The sequence below is a fragment of the Bufo gargarizans genome, chromosome 1 (genome assembly GCF_014858855.1).
Source record: "Bufo gargarizans isolate SCDJY-AF-19 chromosome 1, ASM1485885v1, whole genome shotgun sequence".
NCBI classification, from domain to species: domain Eukaryota; kingdom Metazoa; phylum Chordata; class Amphibia; order Anura; family Bufonidae; genus Bufo; species Bufo gargarizans.
In genome coordinates, this window is record NC_058080.1 from 244,723,478 (window position 1) to 244,744,153 (window position 20,676).

Here is a 20,676-nt window from a genome sequence, read left to right on the forward strand (position 1 = left end):
TTTATCCACAAACACCCACAGTTGTAGACTTTGCGTGTGCGGGTAGAAGTCACAGATAGAGGCGCAACTAACCGTTGCACCACCATCTGCTCCTGAGGTGCACCCAATCACCCCCACAGTCTCTGAACAGTAGCTTTGATGGGCGTCTGTATCTTATATTATTTCCACCACATGCACAGGAGGCTATATCCAGGGTTGAGGCAATTACCTTCTGCCAAAGTAGTCCAGAATCCCTTGCACAGTTTGTGGACTTTTCGCATACTGCTGTGGTGAAAGTGTATTTTGAGTGGACAAATGGCACCATTGGGAATAAGCGATATGGAAAATGCAGAGCACCACATGCCACTGGAATGAGAGGTGAATGTCGGCTACTAAAGTGCATGAGAGTAAATGGACACACTACAGTGGAGAAGCTCATGTCCAAAATGAACTATGGGGCTCCCAGAAACATGTAAAAAACAACATTTCAGCAAACCTTACGCCGTACGAAGCTCCGAATTAGACAGTTGGTTACTGGACCTTTGGTATCGAAGTTGCATCTGTAGAAAATACTTTTTTCACTGCAGTATCGGAATCGGACCTCTGCTTGGCAAAAGGTTGCCTTCTCTGAGTCACGTTTTCTGCTTCATTTTAAGGATGGATGTTGGTGTTGCATTCTCCGCTGATTTGGGTATGACTTCATTGATTCAGATCACCTACACCAATACATGCTGATTGTTTTCTGTGGAGCAGTTAGTATCTTCCCGCAAGACAATGTAACATGTCACATTGCAAGGAATGTCCGACATTGTTTTGAAGAGCATGAGCAAGACTTATAAGTGCTACACTGGCACCCTAATTCCCCAGACAATTGAGCATCTGTGATACCACATATATCATCATGTTTGCTTCATGCATCCTCCCCACACACCTCCAGAAGCTATGAGATGCACTACAGTCAGCATGGCTCCAGATACCTGGACAACCTACCAGGACCTCATAGCCTATCTAGCTGCTGTCCATGCTACACACAGAGGTTAGGCTGCTTTCACACTAGCGTTCGGGTTTCCGTTCGTGAGCTCCGTTTGAAGGAGCTCACGAGCGGACCCGAACGCAGCCGTCCAGCCCTGATGCAGTCTGAATGGAGGCGGATCCGCTCAGACTGCATCAGTCTGGCGGCGTTCAGCCTCCGCTCCGCTCGCCTCCGCACGGACAGGCGGACAGCTGAACGCTGCTTGCAGCGTTCGGGTGTCCGCCTGGCCGTGCGGAGGCGTGCGGATCCGTCCAGACTTACAATGTAAGTCAATGGGGACGGATCCGTTTGAAGATGCCACAATGTGGCTCAATCTTCAAGCGGATCCGTCCCCCATTGACTTTACATTGAAAGTCTGGACGGATCCGTCCCAGGCTATTTTCACACTTAGCTTTTTTTAGCTAATATAATGCAGACGGATCCGTTCTGAACGGAGCCTCCGTCTGCATTATTATGGGCGGATCCGTTCAGAACGGATCCGCCCGAACGCTAGTGTGAAAGTAGCCTTACTCTGGATATTAGCTGGTGGTCATAATAATGTGACTTGACAGAGTTATGACTATGTGGTTACTACATAAAAAGCAATGTAAATAAAGTTCACATGTATAAGAAAGGAGTATTTGTGTAAATATTAGAAAGTACATTTTTTGTGTGCCTTATCTTTGTCCTATCACCAAATCAAAAAATAACATTGTGTAACTAAGTCTACAAATGCTGCTTTTAGGGGATGTGTCATAGGCACATAGCCACGTAGAAGGGGGTGGGCAATTGGAGGAGGAATTTGGAACTTTTAGCAAATGAAAAGTGTGAATATGATTCATGTTAACTCCTGGAAAGGTTTGTGGAAGGAAGTGTAATATGGCTACTGCTGGGAAAGTAAGTCAGAGTTCTTAAGTGTTTACATTTTCTAAGATTTTTTTTTATTTTATTAATAGATGATGTGAGAATATTTAATGTTACATTGCTTCATATTTTACATCTAAAATGTTCTTGTTTAATGCAACTGCTTCTCTAAGCCTACTTCTAGTTTAATGTATTGAATGGATTTGCAAAACTAAAAGGCACTTTTCCACTAGCATTCAGTACGGAAGACTAGTACTTTGCTAATTCTGTGAGTTCTGGTAAAAAATGGAGACTAGAACATTCTATGCATTACTATTACATGTTTGTAGATAACTTTGTGGGATCATAACCATGGATTCCTAACGTAAAGTGGTCATTCTGCTCTGAAGAGCATTTGAACTCTCTAGTGTAGATTTTCTCATTTAGAATTCCCAAAACATATCACATGATGTTTAACCATTATAGCTGCTCTCTTTGGAGTGGAAGAGTGTGGTGGTTTCAACCTATGGAACATATCACAAGTGAGAATATGCATTGAAAAATGCAAAATGTGCATTTAACAACCAATGCATCTAAAATAAAATAAAAAGAATGTGATAGTCGTGTTTAAAAATATGTCACCATTTTACATATACAGCTCCTATGCACACCTATGTGTCTCCTTAGTGGCAGACTATAATCCCAGTGTGAGGTTTCATCCTTCAGCCGTACATTACTTCCTTCCTTCTGCCTCCCTACTATTCATATGTTAGAAAAAGATAACAGAGGGTTTTTAAGATTCTACATGAGAAAGATTGAGGGTCATACTTGTGTTTATAGTACCTTATAGATATATTTTACAATCCAGCTCGTACACAGTAGGCATTGCCAAGTTCTTCTTTACATACTGCAATTGTTTTTAATTGTCTCAGAATTGTAGCCAGGATTTCCATCCTTCAGGGCAGATTCAGTTTTGTACACCACCCTACAGCAGTCAAATACTCTACCAAGAGTTTCTTTGTGTTCAGGCCTCATGAATCTTTTTAAAACGTTATGAAACACTGCAGGCAAAATTTTGACATTGTGCCATATCGATTGGATGTCCTTACTAACCCCTATGTCCCTAGAAAATCTGTATAGTTACACACCACGGTGGTGCCACCTGTTGACAAGTTACTGAATAGCAATCTGTTGTCTAAAGGTATTTTGTCTTATTTTTAAACTAGATACAGTTCAAGATCACGATATTTGAGGTGTCCAGTGCACACCAGCAATATCAACCCAAGCACCCCCCACCCACACCAATTTGGCTACATTATGTTAGGGGTTAGAAGCACCTTATGGACTCATTTGCTAAAAATACCACATTCACATCTATGAAAACAGGTTACAGCTATTCCATTAAAACTTGTGTTTATTGCAGAAACACGTATGTTGTATATACTGTTATTTGTTTGAATTGTAAACAGCAATACGTAGGTCGTGCATCTCGACCGCTAAAGAAACGCATTAGTAAGCACATCACTGGAGAATGTCCATATTCAAATAATTACAACCACAATGTGTCAGGTGTATCACTACATTTTAAAGTCAGGCATTAAGGAGATATTAGTAATTTGCAGGAGATAGACATTTAGAGGGTTAACAAACCCCAGTGTGGAGGGGGCTGGAAAAAAATAAACATTCGTTGACACATGAAGCGTACTAGATTTTTAAACTGGATACAAAGTAGCCCCATGGCATGAATCAACGTTCAGATTTGGTGTACGGTTACTAATGATTTTACAGTTTGCTGTCTGATATATGTGTTGAAAAAAAAAAAAAAAAAAAGCGGAAATGCTCCAAACCCAGACACTGTGGCGCGTCTATAACCGGGTGAGCAATTCCTCTGCATGCGGTCCGCAGACAACAGCAATCCCCAGCAAAAAATGCGTACAATGGAGGATGCCGGGGTGAACCACATGTACCACAAGGACATCTTACACAAAATAATACAATGTGCAGGTGAAAAAATATACATACACACGTCACAGTATCTCAGCAAGCATGGGGTCCTACCACTAAACTGCCCGTGGTGTGTGAACAGGGTCTGAACAAATGCTAGAAACCAACTCACAGCCAGACTCTCACATGCCTCCATAGTGGTATCACCAATGCACTGTTAGGTAGGATAAAGCTGTGAGCCGCACCCACAACAGACCATGTGATTGCCTTCCTTGTACAATATTATAATATATTTTCTATGTTAGAAAGTATATTATAGTGCATTTGTATTGTGCGGCAGTTGTGTGCGGTTCTGCTGCGATACTGCAGGTATATAGAGGGACAAGTGTTATTGGAACAAATAATTTCTACTGGTGTGATATACCAGTCGCCCCCCAAAAAAACTGGTTGAAGCGGGGTGTTATATACCAATATACTTTCTTTATAGTGCATTTGGGTACTGTATAGTGCGTTTCCGCATGCGCGTACATGAAAATTATATTGCCGATATTTCGCATTGAAAAAAATAATGAATGGAGATCACAAATTCGAATAATACATCTGGTATGTCACTGTCCATGTTGTGGGACTATTTGTGCACTTCTAGTAATTATTTCTTGGCTGCAAATATGAGCTGAAGGTTTATCAGGTTTGCCTGCCATTAAAATGAATGGGACCCGCCGCGAACTTGCAGTTCGCGAACATTTGATCGCGTTTGCGCGACCACGTTCGCGAACCGTCCCGGCAGATGTTCGTCCATCACTAGTAACTAACTCTTCTTTACCCTTATTTCCCTACAGACGAAGTGATCTTGCCCAGCCAGGTAGTATATATCGGAATAATAGTAGCAATAGAATATTATATTTATCAAACACCATACATATGTATTATGCCCACGTATACTACTACATACTATTTTCGTTACTACCTGGGCTATCTCTACGTTGCTTTTCATTTTATGATAATGTTGTCCATTTATCCATTGATTCATAGTCTTGCGTATATTTATTTAATTGTGCATGTCCACTAATTCATTTATTTATAAGTCTGTAAATATTCATATGACTGTGCATATTGTTCACTATTATCATTCTCCATTGTCCTCTCATATTTTCTCCTACTCAATTATGTCCAGTACTCCCTCTTCCTTTTACACACTCCCCCGTCCACATACATCTACACATCCATATATTCAAACTGCGTCTCATTATAATATTAGGACTGCCTTCTACCACTGTAGCAATCCCCCTGTGAATCAGCAGCGCTACATAACTATTCGCTAATCCAGCATAAGCGATTGCGTGCCAGTTCCCTGACTGCACTCTAAAACCCCAGTGCGCATGCGCGCCATACTGCTACTACCATTTAATCCTCGCAGGATAATGGCATCCACACGCCATTCTGCATGCTCCTCTCCACAAATGTCCAAGGTATGTACCCACTGACCACTAATGTATTAACAAATTACTACAACTAGTTTCATTTACCAACACCACTGATACCGACTCAAATGGGTGCCCCATATATATATATATATATATATATATATATATATATATATATATAGATATACAGTACAGACCAAAAGTTTGGACACACCTTCTTATTCAAAGAGTATTCTTTATTTTCATGACTATGAAAATTGTAGATTCACACTGAAGGCATCAAAACTATGAACTAACACATATGGAATTATATACATAACAAAAAAGTGCGAAACAACTGAAAATATGTCATATTCTAGGTTCCTAAAAGTAGCCACCTTTTGCTTTGATTACTGCTTTGCACACTCTTGGAATTTTCTTGATGAGCTTCAAGAGGTAGTCACCTGAAATTGTCTTCCAACACTCTTGAAGGAGTTCCCAGAGATGCTTAGCACTTGTTGGCCCTTTTGCCTTCACTCTGCGGTCCAGCTCACCCCAAACCATCTTGATTGGGTTCAGGTCCGGTGACTGTGGAAGCCAGGTCATCTGGCGCAGCACCCCATCACTCTCCTTCATGGTCAAATAGCCCTTACACAGCCTGGAGGTGTGTTTGGGGTCATTGTCCTGTTGAAAAATTAATGATGGTCCAACTAAACGCAAACCGGATGGAATAGCATGCCGCTGCAAGATGCTGTGGTAGCCATGCTGGTTCAGTATGCCTTCAATTTTGAATAAATCCCCAACAGTGTCACCAGCAAAGCACCCCCACACCATCACACCTCCTCCTCCATGCTTCACGGTGGGAACCAGGCATGTAGAGTCCATCCGTTCACCTTTTCTGCGTCGCACAAAGACACGGTGGTTGGAACCAAAGATCTCAAATTTGGACTCATCAGACCAAAGCACAGATTTCCACTGGTCTAATGTCCATTCCTTGTGTTCTTTAGCCCAAACAAGTCTCTTCTGCTCGTTGCCTGTCCTTAGCAGTGGTTTCTTAGCAGATATTCTACCATTAAGACCTGATTCACACAGTCTCCTCTTAACAGTTGTTCTAGAGATGTGTCTGCTGCTAGAACTCTGTTTGGCATTGACCTAGTCTCTAATCTGAGCTGCTGTTAACCTGCGATTTCTGAGGCTGGTGACTTGGATGAACTTATCCTCCGCAGCAGAGGTGACTCTTGGTCTTCCTTTCCTGGGGCGGTCCGCATTTGAGCCAGTTTCTTTGTAGCGCTTGATGGTTTTTGTGACTGCACTCGGGGACACTTTCAAAGTTTTCCCAATTTTTCGTTCTGACTGACCTTCATTTCTTAAAGTAATGATGGCCACTCGTTTTTCTTTACTTAGCTGCTTTTTTCTTGCCATAATACAAATTCTAACAGTCTATTCAGTAGGACTATCATCTGTGTATCCACCTGACTTCTCCACAACGCAACTGATGGTCCCAACCCCATTTATAAGGCAAAAAATCCCACTTATTAAACCTGACAGGGCACACCTGTGAAGTGAAAACCATTTCAGGTGACTACCTCTCGAAGCTCATCAAAAGAATGCCAAGAGTGTGCAAAGCAGTAATCAAAGCAAAAGGTGGCTACTTTGAAGAACCTAGAATATGACATATTTTCAGTTGTTTCACACTTTTTTGTTATGTATATAATTCCACATGTGTTAATTCATAGTTTTGATGCCTTCAGTGTGAATCTACAATTTTCAGTCATGAAAATAAAGAAAACTTTTTGAATGAGAAGGTGTGTCTAAACTTTTGGTCTGTACTGTATATATACACTATATATATTATATGTTATATATGTTGTTCTGACTGCTCTCTCCTAGTTTTGATTACTCTCTCTCCATAACTACCTACCAGCGTCTCATATATTCCTTCCTAATACAATATATTCCTAATACAATATATATCCTCATATATTCCTTCCTAATCCTCTATCCATGTACATAAAGCCTATACAGACACATTACATACCTTAAGTAATCATTTTCATAAGGATACAATATGCCAATAGAAATGCTTATACAAAGCTATTTGATATATATGTATGACTATGTGTACGGCGACATTATATTCATTCATTATATTTATTTTTTTAAGTGCAGGGTTATGATAAAGACCCAAACACATAGAGAACTCTCTCTGCAAATTAACCTATTTGAAATCCATAGGGATCTAAATTACAATGGTCTCATGTCCACTACCCTGGGACATCCTAATAGATCTACTATTACCACTGTATTACTTCTCTGCAACAAAAAAAGTTTCTCTCTATATTTGATCATGTTACTCCCTCCACTATGGCATCATGTAACATCCTATATTACCTATTGTGATTACATCACATATGTCTTTTGACAAATATTTTCTCTTATGTTTTGTACTCTTGTCTATATCTATACCAGGCCATGAACATGGTCCAGGTTGGACTGAAACGTTTGCCAGTGACTAAATATCACTTTTTCTTGATGGATTAAAAATGATAAAATAAAATAAGAAGTTCATAAAACAGAAGTTGGAGTGCCGTGGTTTATTCTTAATTTATGAAGTACCACTGAGCACCGCCTTCACCCTAGAGGTGTGCAGTTCAACTATTTTGTCTACCATGTTCTAGTAGCATTAACTGTAATATTCCTTCATATTTAAAAAACTACAAAGAATGTTTTGAAGATAATATACAATATACACAGTCGAGTCATATTATTATAACTATTTCCCACTTTCAATTTTGGCAGTGTGTAGCTCATTAAAAAAAGTCACATGTCGTGATCTGGCTTGGTGGGTATATGATGTGTGTGCAAAGGTCTATTGAGGAAGTGGAGAGAATAGGAGTGGTAGTGCAGATGGGTGTTGTAGTGGTCATGGTAGTTGTCCTCCCCGATGTTTCCTGAGGCCATTCAGTGAAGATTATTAAGTAAACTGTAGTATAATGCAGTACAATGATAAGACCAGGTATTGGTGCAACAAATGGCAGTACTTTACTGAAGGCAGTCAACAGATAATTCACACATGCAATGTATACATGAAATGCAGTCTTTACATTTGACACAAATACTTCCCAAGGTTGTACATGGAGGATAGTTTCTCTATTATAGTCAGGCAGTGCAATCTTTGTTTTCTCCTGTCTAATGGGATGCACTGTCTTTCTAGTTATAGATATATAGTTATGCAACAGGCACCTCCCCCCAGGGCCATCTCTATAGCACATCCCAGGTGTAGGAATGCCAAGTGGTATAGTTCAGCCTAAAACGTCTCTTTATGTGTGTCACGGTTAAGCTACCTGGATACTGCTGGACCCCAGGCGTTCGCTCTGAAGCAATAAAAAGGGGGAATAATTGAAGGATTTGTAGGAATAATTGAGTCCAGACCTTGAGATAAATTTCAATGGCAGCTTTACTTTGAATAAACGTTTCTCCAAAACGGTTTACAGGCTTTGTCTTGGTTCCAGCAGGCTTTAACATGAAACTGGCACGCAAACTCAAATATGCTATGACTCTGTTTCTCTCTGACTCTGCTGTACTGACAGGCTGGCTGTATAACTCAGCTTCACTTTTTAACCGGGCTTAACTTCAGCCAAGGAACTAATCTCCTGGCTCCTAAGGCTTCAGGCTTTAGCCTCTATGGCCAACAGAGATTAACCACTACAGGACCGCCGCACGCAGGATCGCGTCCTGGCGGCGGCCCTGTTATTCCTCCTGGAGGCGCCGATGCGTCCTCTCGCGAGACACGAGATTTCGGGCAGAGCCAGCCCGCACATGCGCAGTGCGGGACGGGAATCGTTAAAGGAGTATTTCGTCACCAGCCTGCCAGCCAATGATCAGCGCTGGCAGGTTGGTGACTTTTAAAAAATCAAATCAGAATTCATCTAACACATTATATTTATAAATATAAGGTGTTAAATGGCTTGTGTGCTCCTCTGCTGGTACTTTTCGTTGGTTGGTCCCAGCAGAGGAGCACACATCCCAGTGAGTGCACACCAAACACTACACTTAGCCCCAGATCACCCCCCATCACCCCAATTAACCCCTTGATCACCCCTGTCAATCACTAGTGAAAGGGAAAAAAAGTGATCAGTGTAAGCTGTCACTTTTTTTTTCACTAGTATTGACTGTTAGGTTTTATGATAGTTTAGGCCCCTTTGTTAGGTAGTTACCATCGGTTAGCGCCCAGCCACCCGCACCGCAGTCACTGATTCGCTGATTAGCGTATCGCTAATCAGCATTGGTACTTTTATAGTATCTGTAAGTGATCAGAACTGATCACAGTCAGATCTATAATAATATTAGTGTCACCTTAGTTCGCCCTCCACCCAAAGCGCAGTGTTTGCCCGATCAGGCCTGATCGGTCGCCCACACGTACGTTCACCCACGCCCGCCCCGCCGCAGTGACAAAAAAATGTTGTTGTTTTTTTGATCACTGCACAATCACTTTACAAGCGATGTGGCAAAAAAAAAAAAAATTAGCAATCGCAGCTGCTTCCGGTACTTCGCTAGCCTCCCATTTGCAAGACAGGCTTGCTTTTTTTCCTGGGTAGTCTCAGGGAATACCCCCTAAATTTAGTTGACCAAATGGCAAGTAAGGGGTATTCTTCTGAAGAGGCCTACAGGCTTCTGAACCAGTCGGATGAGGAATGGGAACCCTCATCTGATGAATCCAGCAGGTCAGAATACGAACCTGTAGAAAGCAGTGGCAGTCTGACCCAAAGTTCGGACGAGGAGGTTGAGGTCCCTGATACCACCAGGCGTACCCGGCCCCGTGTTGCTAGACCACAGGTTGCGCAGGATCCGCTTCAAGGGCAACAGAGTGGGGCTGGCGCTGTCGGATTACGTGGTGAGGCATACACCAGCAGCGCAGCCCATCCTGGACCTAGTACCAGCACTGCCGTACAACATGGTGAAGTGGCGAGCACCAGAAGGGCAGTTGAAGCTGGTACGGTGGCAAATGCATTAGTTCCCCCGTCGCAGCCACCGCACAGACAGGCCCGTAGAGCCCCTAGAGTCCCTGAGGTGCTGGCAAACCCTGATTGGCAGCCCCCAACTTCAGCCGTACCAGTAGTTCCACCTTTCACCGCCCAGTCTGGAGTTCGGGTTGGGACAGCTCAGATCAGATCGGCACTGTTTTTTTTTTAGCTGTTCTTGACTGCGGAGCTGTTGGACTTAGTCGTGGCAGAAACAAATCGGTATGCCACTCAATTTATAGCCGCCAACCCGGGAAGCTTTTATGCCCAGTCTTTCCGGTGGAAACCCGTCCAAGTTTCCGAAATTAAAACTTTTCTGGGCCTTCTCCTCAACATGGGCCTAACAAAAAAGCATGAATTGCAGTCATATTGGTCCACAAACCCAATTCATCACATGCCCATGTTCTCTGCTGCCATGTCCAGGACACGATTTGAGACCATCCTGCGTTTCCTGCACTTTAGTGACAACAGCACCTCTCGTCCCAGAGGCCACGCAGCTTTTGACCGGCTCCACAAAATTCGGCCCCTCATAGACGACTTTAACACCAAATTTGAAGATTTGTATACCCCTGAGCAAAACATCTGCATAGACGAGTCCCTTATACATTTTACCGGGCGCCTTGGCTTCAAACAGTACATCCCAAGCAAGCGCGCCCGGTATCGGGTCAAATTGTATAAGCGCTGTGAAAGGGCCACAGGCTATACGCACAAATTTCGTGTCTTTGAGGGTAAAGATCAGACCCTGGAGCCGGTCGGTTGCCCTGACTACCTGGGGAGCAGTGGGAAGACAGTCTTGGACTTGGTGTCACCCTTATTTGGCAAGGGGTACCATCTTTATGTGGACAATTTCTACACAAGTGTGCCCCTCTTCAGGCATTTGTTTTTAGAACAGATTGGCTGCCGTGGCTCCATGCGACCTAGTCGCCGGGGCTTCCCCCAACGGCTCGTTACCACCCGTCTTGCAAGGGGGGAGAGGGCTGCCTTGTGTAACCAAAAACTGCTCGCGGCGAAATGGAGAGACAAGCGTGACGTTTACATGCTCTCCTCCATTCACGCAGACACGACAATACAAATTGAACAAGCAACCGGAGTCATTGAAAAGCCCCTCTTGGTCCACGGCTATAATTTGCTCATGGGAGGGGTGGAAATTAATGACCAGATGTTGGCTCCCTATTTACTTTCCCGCAGAACCAGACACTGGTATAATAAGGTGTCTGTATATTTAATTCAATTGACTCTGTATAATAGTTTTGTTCTCTACAGTAAGGCTGGGAGAACAAGATCCTTCCTCAAATTTCAGGAAGAGATCATCGAGAACCTCCTGTATCCAGGAGGTTCCGTGGCCCCAACCACCAGTGTAGTGAGCCGTCTACACGAGCGACATTTCCCCAGTGTCGTTGCTGGTACCTCAAACCAACCGCCACCCCGAAAAAAATGTTGTGTCTGTAGCAGGAGTGGAATAAGGCGTGACACCCGCTATTTCTGTCCTGACTACCCTGACCACCCTACCCTGACCACCAGTAAGCAAAAAAGTTACTGTTCTGTTCCAAAAGTTCATAAAAGTTAATGTTCTGTTCAAATATTATTATAAAGTTCATGTTAATAAATTTATTGCTTTGCGGCCTGTTTTTTTCTTTTTTCTTATGTTTTTTTTACCTTCTAGGTGGACCAACGGATGAACCAGCTGCATTGGGCTGCTGTCAGATTACACAAAAGTCGGTGTATGCGGCGCTGCCTGCAAGACGAGATTTCTATTCTGCAGTAAAAAAGATATGTTTGCCGAGGCTTATGAGCTGAGGGGCGGTGTTCATATGCTTTGGCAAACACTTTGTATATATAAAAAAATAAAAATAACCCGGCAATGATTTATTCATCCACATCGATTGATGTGAATGGAGAAATCGGGTTTGCCAGGGCATACGAGCTGAGTGGGTTTGGATGTTGGGCGGAGCTCCTATGTCCTGGCAGACGCCTTTCCCCTCCTTTTTAATTTTTTGGGCAGAGATTTTTTCATCCACATTGATCGATGCGAATGAAGAAATCTGTGCCATTCATTTTTTCTTTCAGCCTAGAGGCTGAACGGAAAAAAAAAATCTCATTACCAGTATGCTCAATATAAGGAGAATAGCAGAAACTCCTAATGCTGGCCATACATGTAATGATTGCGGAGACCCTCAAATGCCAGGGCAGTATAAACACCCCACAAATGACCCCATTTTGGAAAGAATACCCTAAGATATTCTCTGATGGGCATAGTGAGTTCATAGACGTTTTTATTTTTTGTCACAAGTTAGTGGAAAATTATGTTTTAGTTTTTTTTGCAAAGTCTCATATTCCACTAACTTGTGACAAAAAATAAAAACTTCCACAAACTCACTATGCCCATCACAAAATACCTTGGGGTGTCTTGTTTCCAAAATGGGGTCACATGTGGGGTATTTATACTGTCCTGGCATTTTAGGGGCCCTAAAGCATGAGAAGAAGTCTGGAATCCAAATGGCTAAAAATGCCTACCTAAAAGGAATTTGTGCCCCTTTGCGCACCTAGGCTGCAAAAAAGTGTCACACATGTAGTATCGCCGTACTCAGGAGAAGTTGGGCAATGTGTTTTGGGGTGTCTTTTTACATATACCCATGCTGGGTGAGAGAAATATCTTTCTAAAATGACAACTTTGTATAAAAAAAATGGGAAAAGTTGACTTTTAGAGAGATATTTCACCCAGCATGGGTATATGTAAAAATACACTCCAAAACACGTTTCCCTACTTCTTCTGAGTACGGCGATACCACATGTGTGACACTTTTTTGCAGGGGCACAAATTCTAAAGAGCACCTTTAGGATTTCACAGGGCATTTTTTACACATTTGAAACTACTTCTCACGCATTAGGGCCTCTAAAATGCCAAGGCAGTATAACTACCCCACAATTGACCCCATTTTGGAAAGAAGACACCCCAAGGTATTTCGTGATGGGCATAGTGAGTTCATGGAAGTTTTTATTTTTTGTCACAAGTTAGTGGAATATGAGACTTTGTAAGAAAAAATAAAATCATTTTTCGCTAACTTGTGACAAAAAATAAAAACTTCCATGAACTCACTATGCCCATTAGCGAATACCTTAGGGTGTCTACTTTCCAAAATGGTATCATTTGTGGGGTGTTTCTACTGTCTGGGCTTTGTAGAACCTCAGGAAACATGACAGGTGATCAGAAAGTCAGAGCTGCTTTAAAATGCGGAAATTCTAATTTTTGTACCATAGTTTGTAAACGCTATAACTTTTGTGCAAACCAATAAATATTCACTTATTGAATTTTTTTAATCAAAGACATGTAGAACAATAAATTTAGAATTTTTTTTATATAGAAATGTATTTTTATTTGAAAAATTTTACAACTGAAAGTGAAAAATGTCATTTTTTTGCAAAAAAAACGGTAAATTTTGATTAATAACAAAAAAAGTTAAAATGTCAGCAGCAATGAAATACCACCAAATGAAATCTCTATTAGTGAGAAGAAAAGGAGGTAAAATTTATTTGGGTGGTAAGTTATATGACCGAGCAATAAACCGTGAAAGTAGTGTAGTGCAGAATTGTAAAAAGTGGTCTGGTCAATAAGGGAGTTTAAGCTAGTGGAGCTGAGGTGGTTAAGATGCTTTGGCTGGTGTAGGCATGTCCAGTAGAGACGCGCCCCTGCACACCCTTTCCCATGCAGGGGATAAACTGCAATTGACTAACTGGTCCCCACACTTTCTGCAGGAAGTAGGACTAGCCCACTTCTCTCCAGAGGGGGGTTAGAGTGGAATGGAAAGCTGCTTTCTACCTAAGTACAGCTCTGCCATGTTTGCTGCCACCTGCTGGTGAACCAGGCATATTACATGAACATAACAGTTGCAAAAAGATTAGGAATGCACAGTGTATAGGACCTGGACAGAAGTACATAAGATTACGTTTTGCTAGCCTAATAAAGACAGTAGCAGGGTGCAGGAGTGGTAACACCACTCTGGGGTGTTACAGTTACAATCACACTATACTCAAGTTAATATAGGGGCAAACTCATTAAGAACGGGGTTTTAGACACCAGTCTTAATAAAGCCCCATAGCTGGCGGAGAATCCATCAAAGTTATGCATAGGCGCATTGCTAAATGTAGGACAGCTTCTACACCTAATATAGGCGTAGAAATTGATGAATGAGATGGGCCTGCCGGTCCGTCCCTTTACCCACCCACGCCCACAGTTTTAGACTTTATGTCTGGGGGTAGAAGTCACAGATAGAGGCGCAACTAACCGTTGCACCACCATTTGTGCCTGAGATGCACCTTATCACCCCCACAGTCTCTGAACAGTAGCTTTGATGGGCAGTCTGTAGCTTATATTATTCCCACATCCAGGGTGGAGGCAATTACCTTCTGCAAAAGTAGTCCACAATCCCTTGCACAGTTTGTGGACTTTTCGCATACTGCTGTGGTGAAAGTGTATTTTGAGTGGACAAATGGCACCATTGGGAATAAGCGATTTGGAAAATACAGAGCACCACATGCCACTGAAATGAGAGGTGAATGTCGGCTACTAAGGTGCATGAGAGTAAATGGACACGCTACAGTGGAGAAGCTCATGTCCAAAATGAACTATAGGGCTACTACAAACGTGTAAAAACCAACAGTTCAGCAAACCTTACACCATACAAAGCTGCGAATTAGACAGTTGGTCACTGGACCTTTGGTATCGAAGTTGCATCTGTAGAAAATTCTTTTTTCACTGCAGTATCGGAATCGGACCTCTGCTTGGCAAAAGGTTGCCTTCTCTGAGTCACGTTTTCTGCTTCATTTTAAGGATGGATGTTGGTGTTGCATTCTCTGCTGATTTGGGTATGAATTCATTGATTCAGATCACCTACACCAATACATGCTGATTGTTTTCCGTGGAGCAGTTAATATCTTCCTGCAAGACAATGTAACATGTCACATTGCAAGGAATGTCCGACATTGTTTTGAAGAGCATGAGCAAGACTTATAAGTGCTACACTGGCACCCTAATTCCCCAGACAATTGAGCATCTGTGATACCACGTCTATCATCATGTTTGCTTCATGCATCCTCCCCACACACCTCCAGAAGCTATGAGATGCACTACAGTCAGCATGGCTCCAGATACCTGGACAACCTACCAGGACCTCATAGCCCATCTAGCTGCTGTCCATGCTACACACAGAGGTTACTCTGGATATTAGCTGGTGGTCATAATAATGTGACTTGACAGAGTTATGAATATGTGGTTACTACATAAAAAGCAATGTAAATAAAGGCCACATGTATGAGGAAGGAGTATTTGTGTAAATATTAGAAAGTACATTTTTTGTGTGCCTTATCTTTGTCCTATCACCAAATCAAAAAATAACATTGTTTAACTGAGTCTACAAATGCTGCTTTTAGGGGATGTGTCATAGGCACATAGCCATGTAGAAGGGGGTGGGCAATGGGAGGAGGAATTTGGAACTTTTAGCAAATGAAAAGTGTGAATAGGTTTCATGTTAACTCCTGGAAAGGTTTGTGGAAGGAAGTGTAATATGGCTACTGCTGGGAAAGTAAGTCAGAGTTCTTAAGTGTTTAGATTTTCTAAGAATATTTTTTTTTATTAATAGATGATGTGAGAATATTTAATGTTACATTGCTTCATATTTTACATCTAAAATGTTCTTGTTTAATGCAACTGCTTCTCTAAGCCTACTTCCAGTTTAATGTATTGAATGAATTTGCAAAACTAAAAGGCACTTTTCCACTAGCATTCAGTACGGAAGACTAGTACTTTGCTAATTCTGTGAGTTCTGGTAAAAAATGGAGACTAGAACATTCTATGCATTACTATTACATGTTTGTAGATAACTTTGTGGGATCATAACCATGGATTCCTAACGTAAAGTGGTCATTCTGCTCTGAAGAGCATTTGAACTCTCTAGTATAGATTTTCTCATTTAGAATTCCCAAAACATATCACATGATGTTTAACCATTATAGCTGCTCTCTTTGGAGTGGAAGAGTGTGGTGGTTTCAACCTATGGAAACAGTCTAGGAACATATCACAAGTGAGAATATGCATTGAAAAATTCAAAATGTGCATTTAACAACCAATGCACCTAAAATAAAAAATAATAATGTGATATGTCACCATTTTACATATACAGCTCCTATGCACACCTATGTGTCTCCTTAGTGGCAGACTATAATCCCAGTGTGAGGTTTCATCCTTCAGCCGTACATTACTTCCTTCCTTCTGCCTCCCTACTATTCATATGTTAGAAAAAGATAACAGAGGGTTTTTAAGATTCTACATGAGAAAGATTGAGGGTCATACTTGTGTTTATAGTACCTTATAGATATATTTTACAATCCAGCTCGTACACAGTAGGCATTGCCAAGTTCTTCTTTACATACTGTAATTGTTTTTAATTGTCTCAGAATTGTAGCCAGGATTTCCATCCTTCAGGGCAGATTCAGTTTTGTACACCACCCTACAGCAGTCAAATACTCTACCAAGAGTTTCTTAGTGTTCAGGCCTCATAAATCTTTTTGAAATGTTATGAAACACTGCAGGCAAAATTTTGACATTGTGCCATATCGATTGGATGTTCTTACTAACCCCTATGTCCCTAAAAAATCTGTATAGTAACGCACCACGGTTGTGCCACCTGTTGACAATTTACTGAATAGCAATCTGTTGTCTATAGGCATTTTGTCTTTTTTTTTTAAACTAGATACAGTTCAAGCTCACCATATTTGAGGTGTCCAGTGCACACCAGCAATATCAACCCAAGCACCCCCCACCCACCCCAATTTGGCTACATTATGTTAGGGGTTAGAATCACCTTATGGACTCATATGCTAAAAATACCATATTCACATCTATGAAAACAGGTTACAGCTATCCCATTAAAACTTGTGTTTATTGCAGAAACACGTATGTTGTATATACTGTTATTTGTTTGAATTGTAAACAGCAATACGTAGGTCGTGCATCTCGACCGCTAAAGAAACGCATTAGTAAGCACATCACTGGAGAATGTCCATATTCAAAGAATTACAACCACAATGTGTCAGGTGTATCACTACATTTTAAAGTCAGGCATCAAGGAGATATTAGTAATTTGCAGGAGATAGACATTTAGAGGGTTAACAAACCAGTGTGGAGGGGGCTGGAAAAAAAAAACATTCGTTGACACATGAAGCGTACTAGATTTTTAAACTGGATACAAAGTAGCCCCATGGCATGAATCAACATTCAGATTTGGTGTACGGTTACTAATGATTTTACAGTTTGCTGTCTGATATACAGTACAGACCCAAAGTTTGGACACACCTTCTCATTCAAAGATTTTTTTTTATTTTTCCCAAACCATCTCGATTGGGTTCAGCTCCGGTGACTGTGGAGGCCAGGTCATCTGGCGCCAGCACCCCATCACTCTCCTTCATGGTCAAATAGCCCTTACACAGCCTGGAGGTGTGTTTGGGGTCATTGTCCTGTTGAAAAATAAATGATGGTCCAACTAAACGCAAACCGGATGGAATAGCATGCCGCTGCAAGATGCTGTGGTAGCCATGCTGGTTCAGTATGCCTTCAATTTTGAATAAATCCCCAACAGTGTCACCAGCAAAGCACCCCCACACCATCACACCTCCTCCTCCATGCTTCACGGTGGGAACCAGGCATGTAGAGTCCATCCGTTCACCTTTTCTGCCTGGCACGAAGACACGGTGGTTGGAACCAAAGATCTCAAATTTGGACTCATCAGACCAAAGCACAGATTTCCACTGGTCTAATGTCCATTCCTTGTGTTCTTTAGCCCAAACAAGTCTCTTCTGCTTGTTGCCTGTCCTTAGCAGTGGTTTCCTAGCAGATATTCTACCATGAAGGCCTGATTCACACAGTCTCCTCTTAACAGTTGTTCTAGAGATGTGTCTGCTGCTAGAACTCTGTGTGGCATTGACCTGGTCTCTAATCTGAGCTGCTGTTAACCTGCGATTTCTGAGGCTGGTGACTCGGATGAATTTATCCTCCCCAGCAGAGGTGACTCTTGGTCTTCCTTTCCTGGGGCGGTCCGCATGTGAGCCAGTTTCTTTGTAGCGCTTGATGGTTTTTGTGACTGCACTTGGGGACGCTTTCAAAGTTTTCCCAATTTTTCGGACTGACTGACCTTCATTCTTAAAGTAATGATGGCCACTCGTTTTTCTTTACTTAGCTGCTTTTATCTTGCCATAATACAAATTCTAACAGTCTATTCAGTAGGACTATCAGCTGTGTATCCACCTGACTTCTCCACAATGCAACTGATGGTCCCAACGCCATTTATAAGGCAAGAAATCCCACTTATTATACCTGAAAGGGTACACCTGTGAAGTGAAAACCATTTCAGGTGACTACCTCTTGAAGCTCATAAAGAGAATGCCAAGAGTGTGCAAAGCAGTAATCAAAGCAAAAGGTTGCTACTTTGAATAACATAGAATATGACATATTTTCAGTTGTTTCACACTTTTTTGTTATGTATATAATTCCACATGTGTTAATTCATAGTTTTGATGCCTTCAGTGTGAATCTACAATTTTCATAGTCATGAAAATAAAGAAAACTCTTTGAATGAGAAGGTGTGTCCAAACTTTTGGTCTGTACTGTATGTGTTACCTAAAATCCTGTTTTTGTTTTTTTTTCCAATTATTTCTTTCCTACCCTGTCACGGCATCTGGTGTAACTATCATTATTTAGTATCCTCTGAGTTCTATTACAAGGAAGGAGTCTGACTTCACAGTTTGCTGTATGATATTTGTAGATTTCCTTCTGTGTTTCTTCCAATATCTTGCTTTTTTTAAATCCTTCCCTGCCACGGCATCTGGTATTACTATGATTAATTAGCATTTCCCGAGTGCTGTTAAAAGAGAGAACTTTTATGATTTCAAAGCTTGTTGTATGATGTATATGGATTTGCTTCTGTGTTTTATCTAACAACCTGATGTTTTTTTAACTGCTTCCGTGCCAGAGAATCTAGTGAATTCATCTTTATTCAGTATTCCCTGGGTGCTGTTACAGGGGAGGAGTCACACATATGATGTGGTTTAGCAATTATTTTATGTATATGTATTCAGGGGCATTGCCCCAATATATATGCTATGACTAAGGGCTGCATTATAGTCTGAAATGCATTAGTATTAAACAATGTACACATCTGGATTTTAATTATTGAAGAAACGATTCTTATATGATATTACTACTACTGATGGCTGCTGGATGCTCTGCTTGTGTAACTATTGGATTCACTGTATTTGGGAGTCGGCCCAGCATTTCCGTGCAGCTCTGCATTACACAAGGAGTGTTTAAAGAGATGAGCTGTGACTGGCTGTTTTATTGTGTCCAGTGTCTACCCTAGGATAATCTTCCAATTTATGCTCAGAATTGCTCATTAACATTCAATGCATGATTATGCAGTATATAATTAGGCATATAACCTTTATAGGAATCCATCAGAGTAATACAAATCTGTGAAGATGCCATATCGGTCATAAAACCATTTCCCGGTCGGTGTATACACCATAGATACACATTAGAAGCCGAAATTTGGAGTGAATCAAAATGGAGCATATAGCTTCAGATAATATAAACTGGATTAAAAAACTCTGGCTCTTATGTTTTATAATCCTACAATTGTCGACAAAATGTTGATAAGGAAGATAAGTAAATGCTACTCTTGACTTTTGAATATATTCAGTTTTATTATTATTTCACTTTCAGGTAATCAAATGTAAAGCTGCGGTGTGCTGGGCACCCAAACAACCGCTCAGCATAGAAGAGATTGAAGTTGCACCACCAAAGGCTCACGAAGTTCGCATAAAGGTGATATTTCTACTTGAAAACATTTATTATAACTGCTACTTACAGTACATACCTGTCTGGGCTTGCCTCTTACTTTTCTCTGTCTTGTGATTTTATACCGTGATACCCGTCTGATTCTTACTTTGCCTTGGCTATTATAACTACACCTCCATCCTCTAATTTTGTACCGTATTTTCCTCCCGGTTTTGACCTATTTCCATAAGACCCTTCTCTGTGTGGTTGTGTCTCTGTCTGTTTTGCACTTAGCAGAATAGAAAACGTTGACTAGTTATTATTATTATTATTTATTATTTAAGCGCCATTCATTCCATAGCGCTGTACATATGATAAGGGGTGCACATACATAATACAGACAATTGCACTAATCATAAACAAAATGAGTTACAAACTGGTACAGAAGGAGAGAGGGCCCTGCCCGTGAGGGCTTACAATCTACATGGTATGGGAGAAGGACACAGTAGGTGCGGGTGAAGCAGGTCGTGGCGGTATAGAGGCAGCAGGGTCACTGGTTGTAGGCTTGTCTGAAGAGGTGGGTTTTCAGGTTTCTTTTGAAGGATTCCACTGTAGGTGAGAGTCTGATATGTTGGGGTAGCGAGTTCCAGA

General features: G+C 41.5%; 1 protein-coding gene and 1 long non-coding RNA gene across 3 annotated transcripts in view; both read left to right on the top strand.

Annotated features, from left to right (window-relative positions):
• The first annotated feature begins 1,849 nt into the window (after positions 1 to 1,849).
• LOC122924641 lies at positions 1,850 to 11,997 on the top strand. The gene is made up of 4 exons (XR_006387419.1): positions 1,850 to 1,888; positions 4,618 to 4,640; positions 7,651 to 7,823; positions 11,866 to 11,997. It is a non-coding gene; the product is annotated as an uncharacterized LOC122924641 (long non-coding RNA).
• Positions 11,998 to 15,669: 3,672 nt separating this feature from the next.
• The window catches only part of LOC122924634 (alcohol dehydrogenase 1-like), a 159,113-nt gene continuing 154,106 nt past the window's right edge, over positions 15,670 to 20,676 (top strand). For both annotated transcript variants that reach the window (XM_044275925.1, XM_044275934.1), the window contains exons 1-2: positions 15,670 to 15,781; positions 19,972 to 20,073. In XM_044275925.1, coding sequence (XP_044131860.1) covers positions 15,725 to 15,781; positions 19,972 to 20,073 — 159 coding nt within the window. In that variant the 5' untranslated portion in view covers positions 15,670 to 15,724. The remainder of the gene's footprint in view (positions 15,782 to 19,971; positions 20,074 to 20,676) is intronic.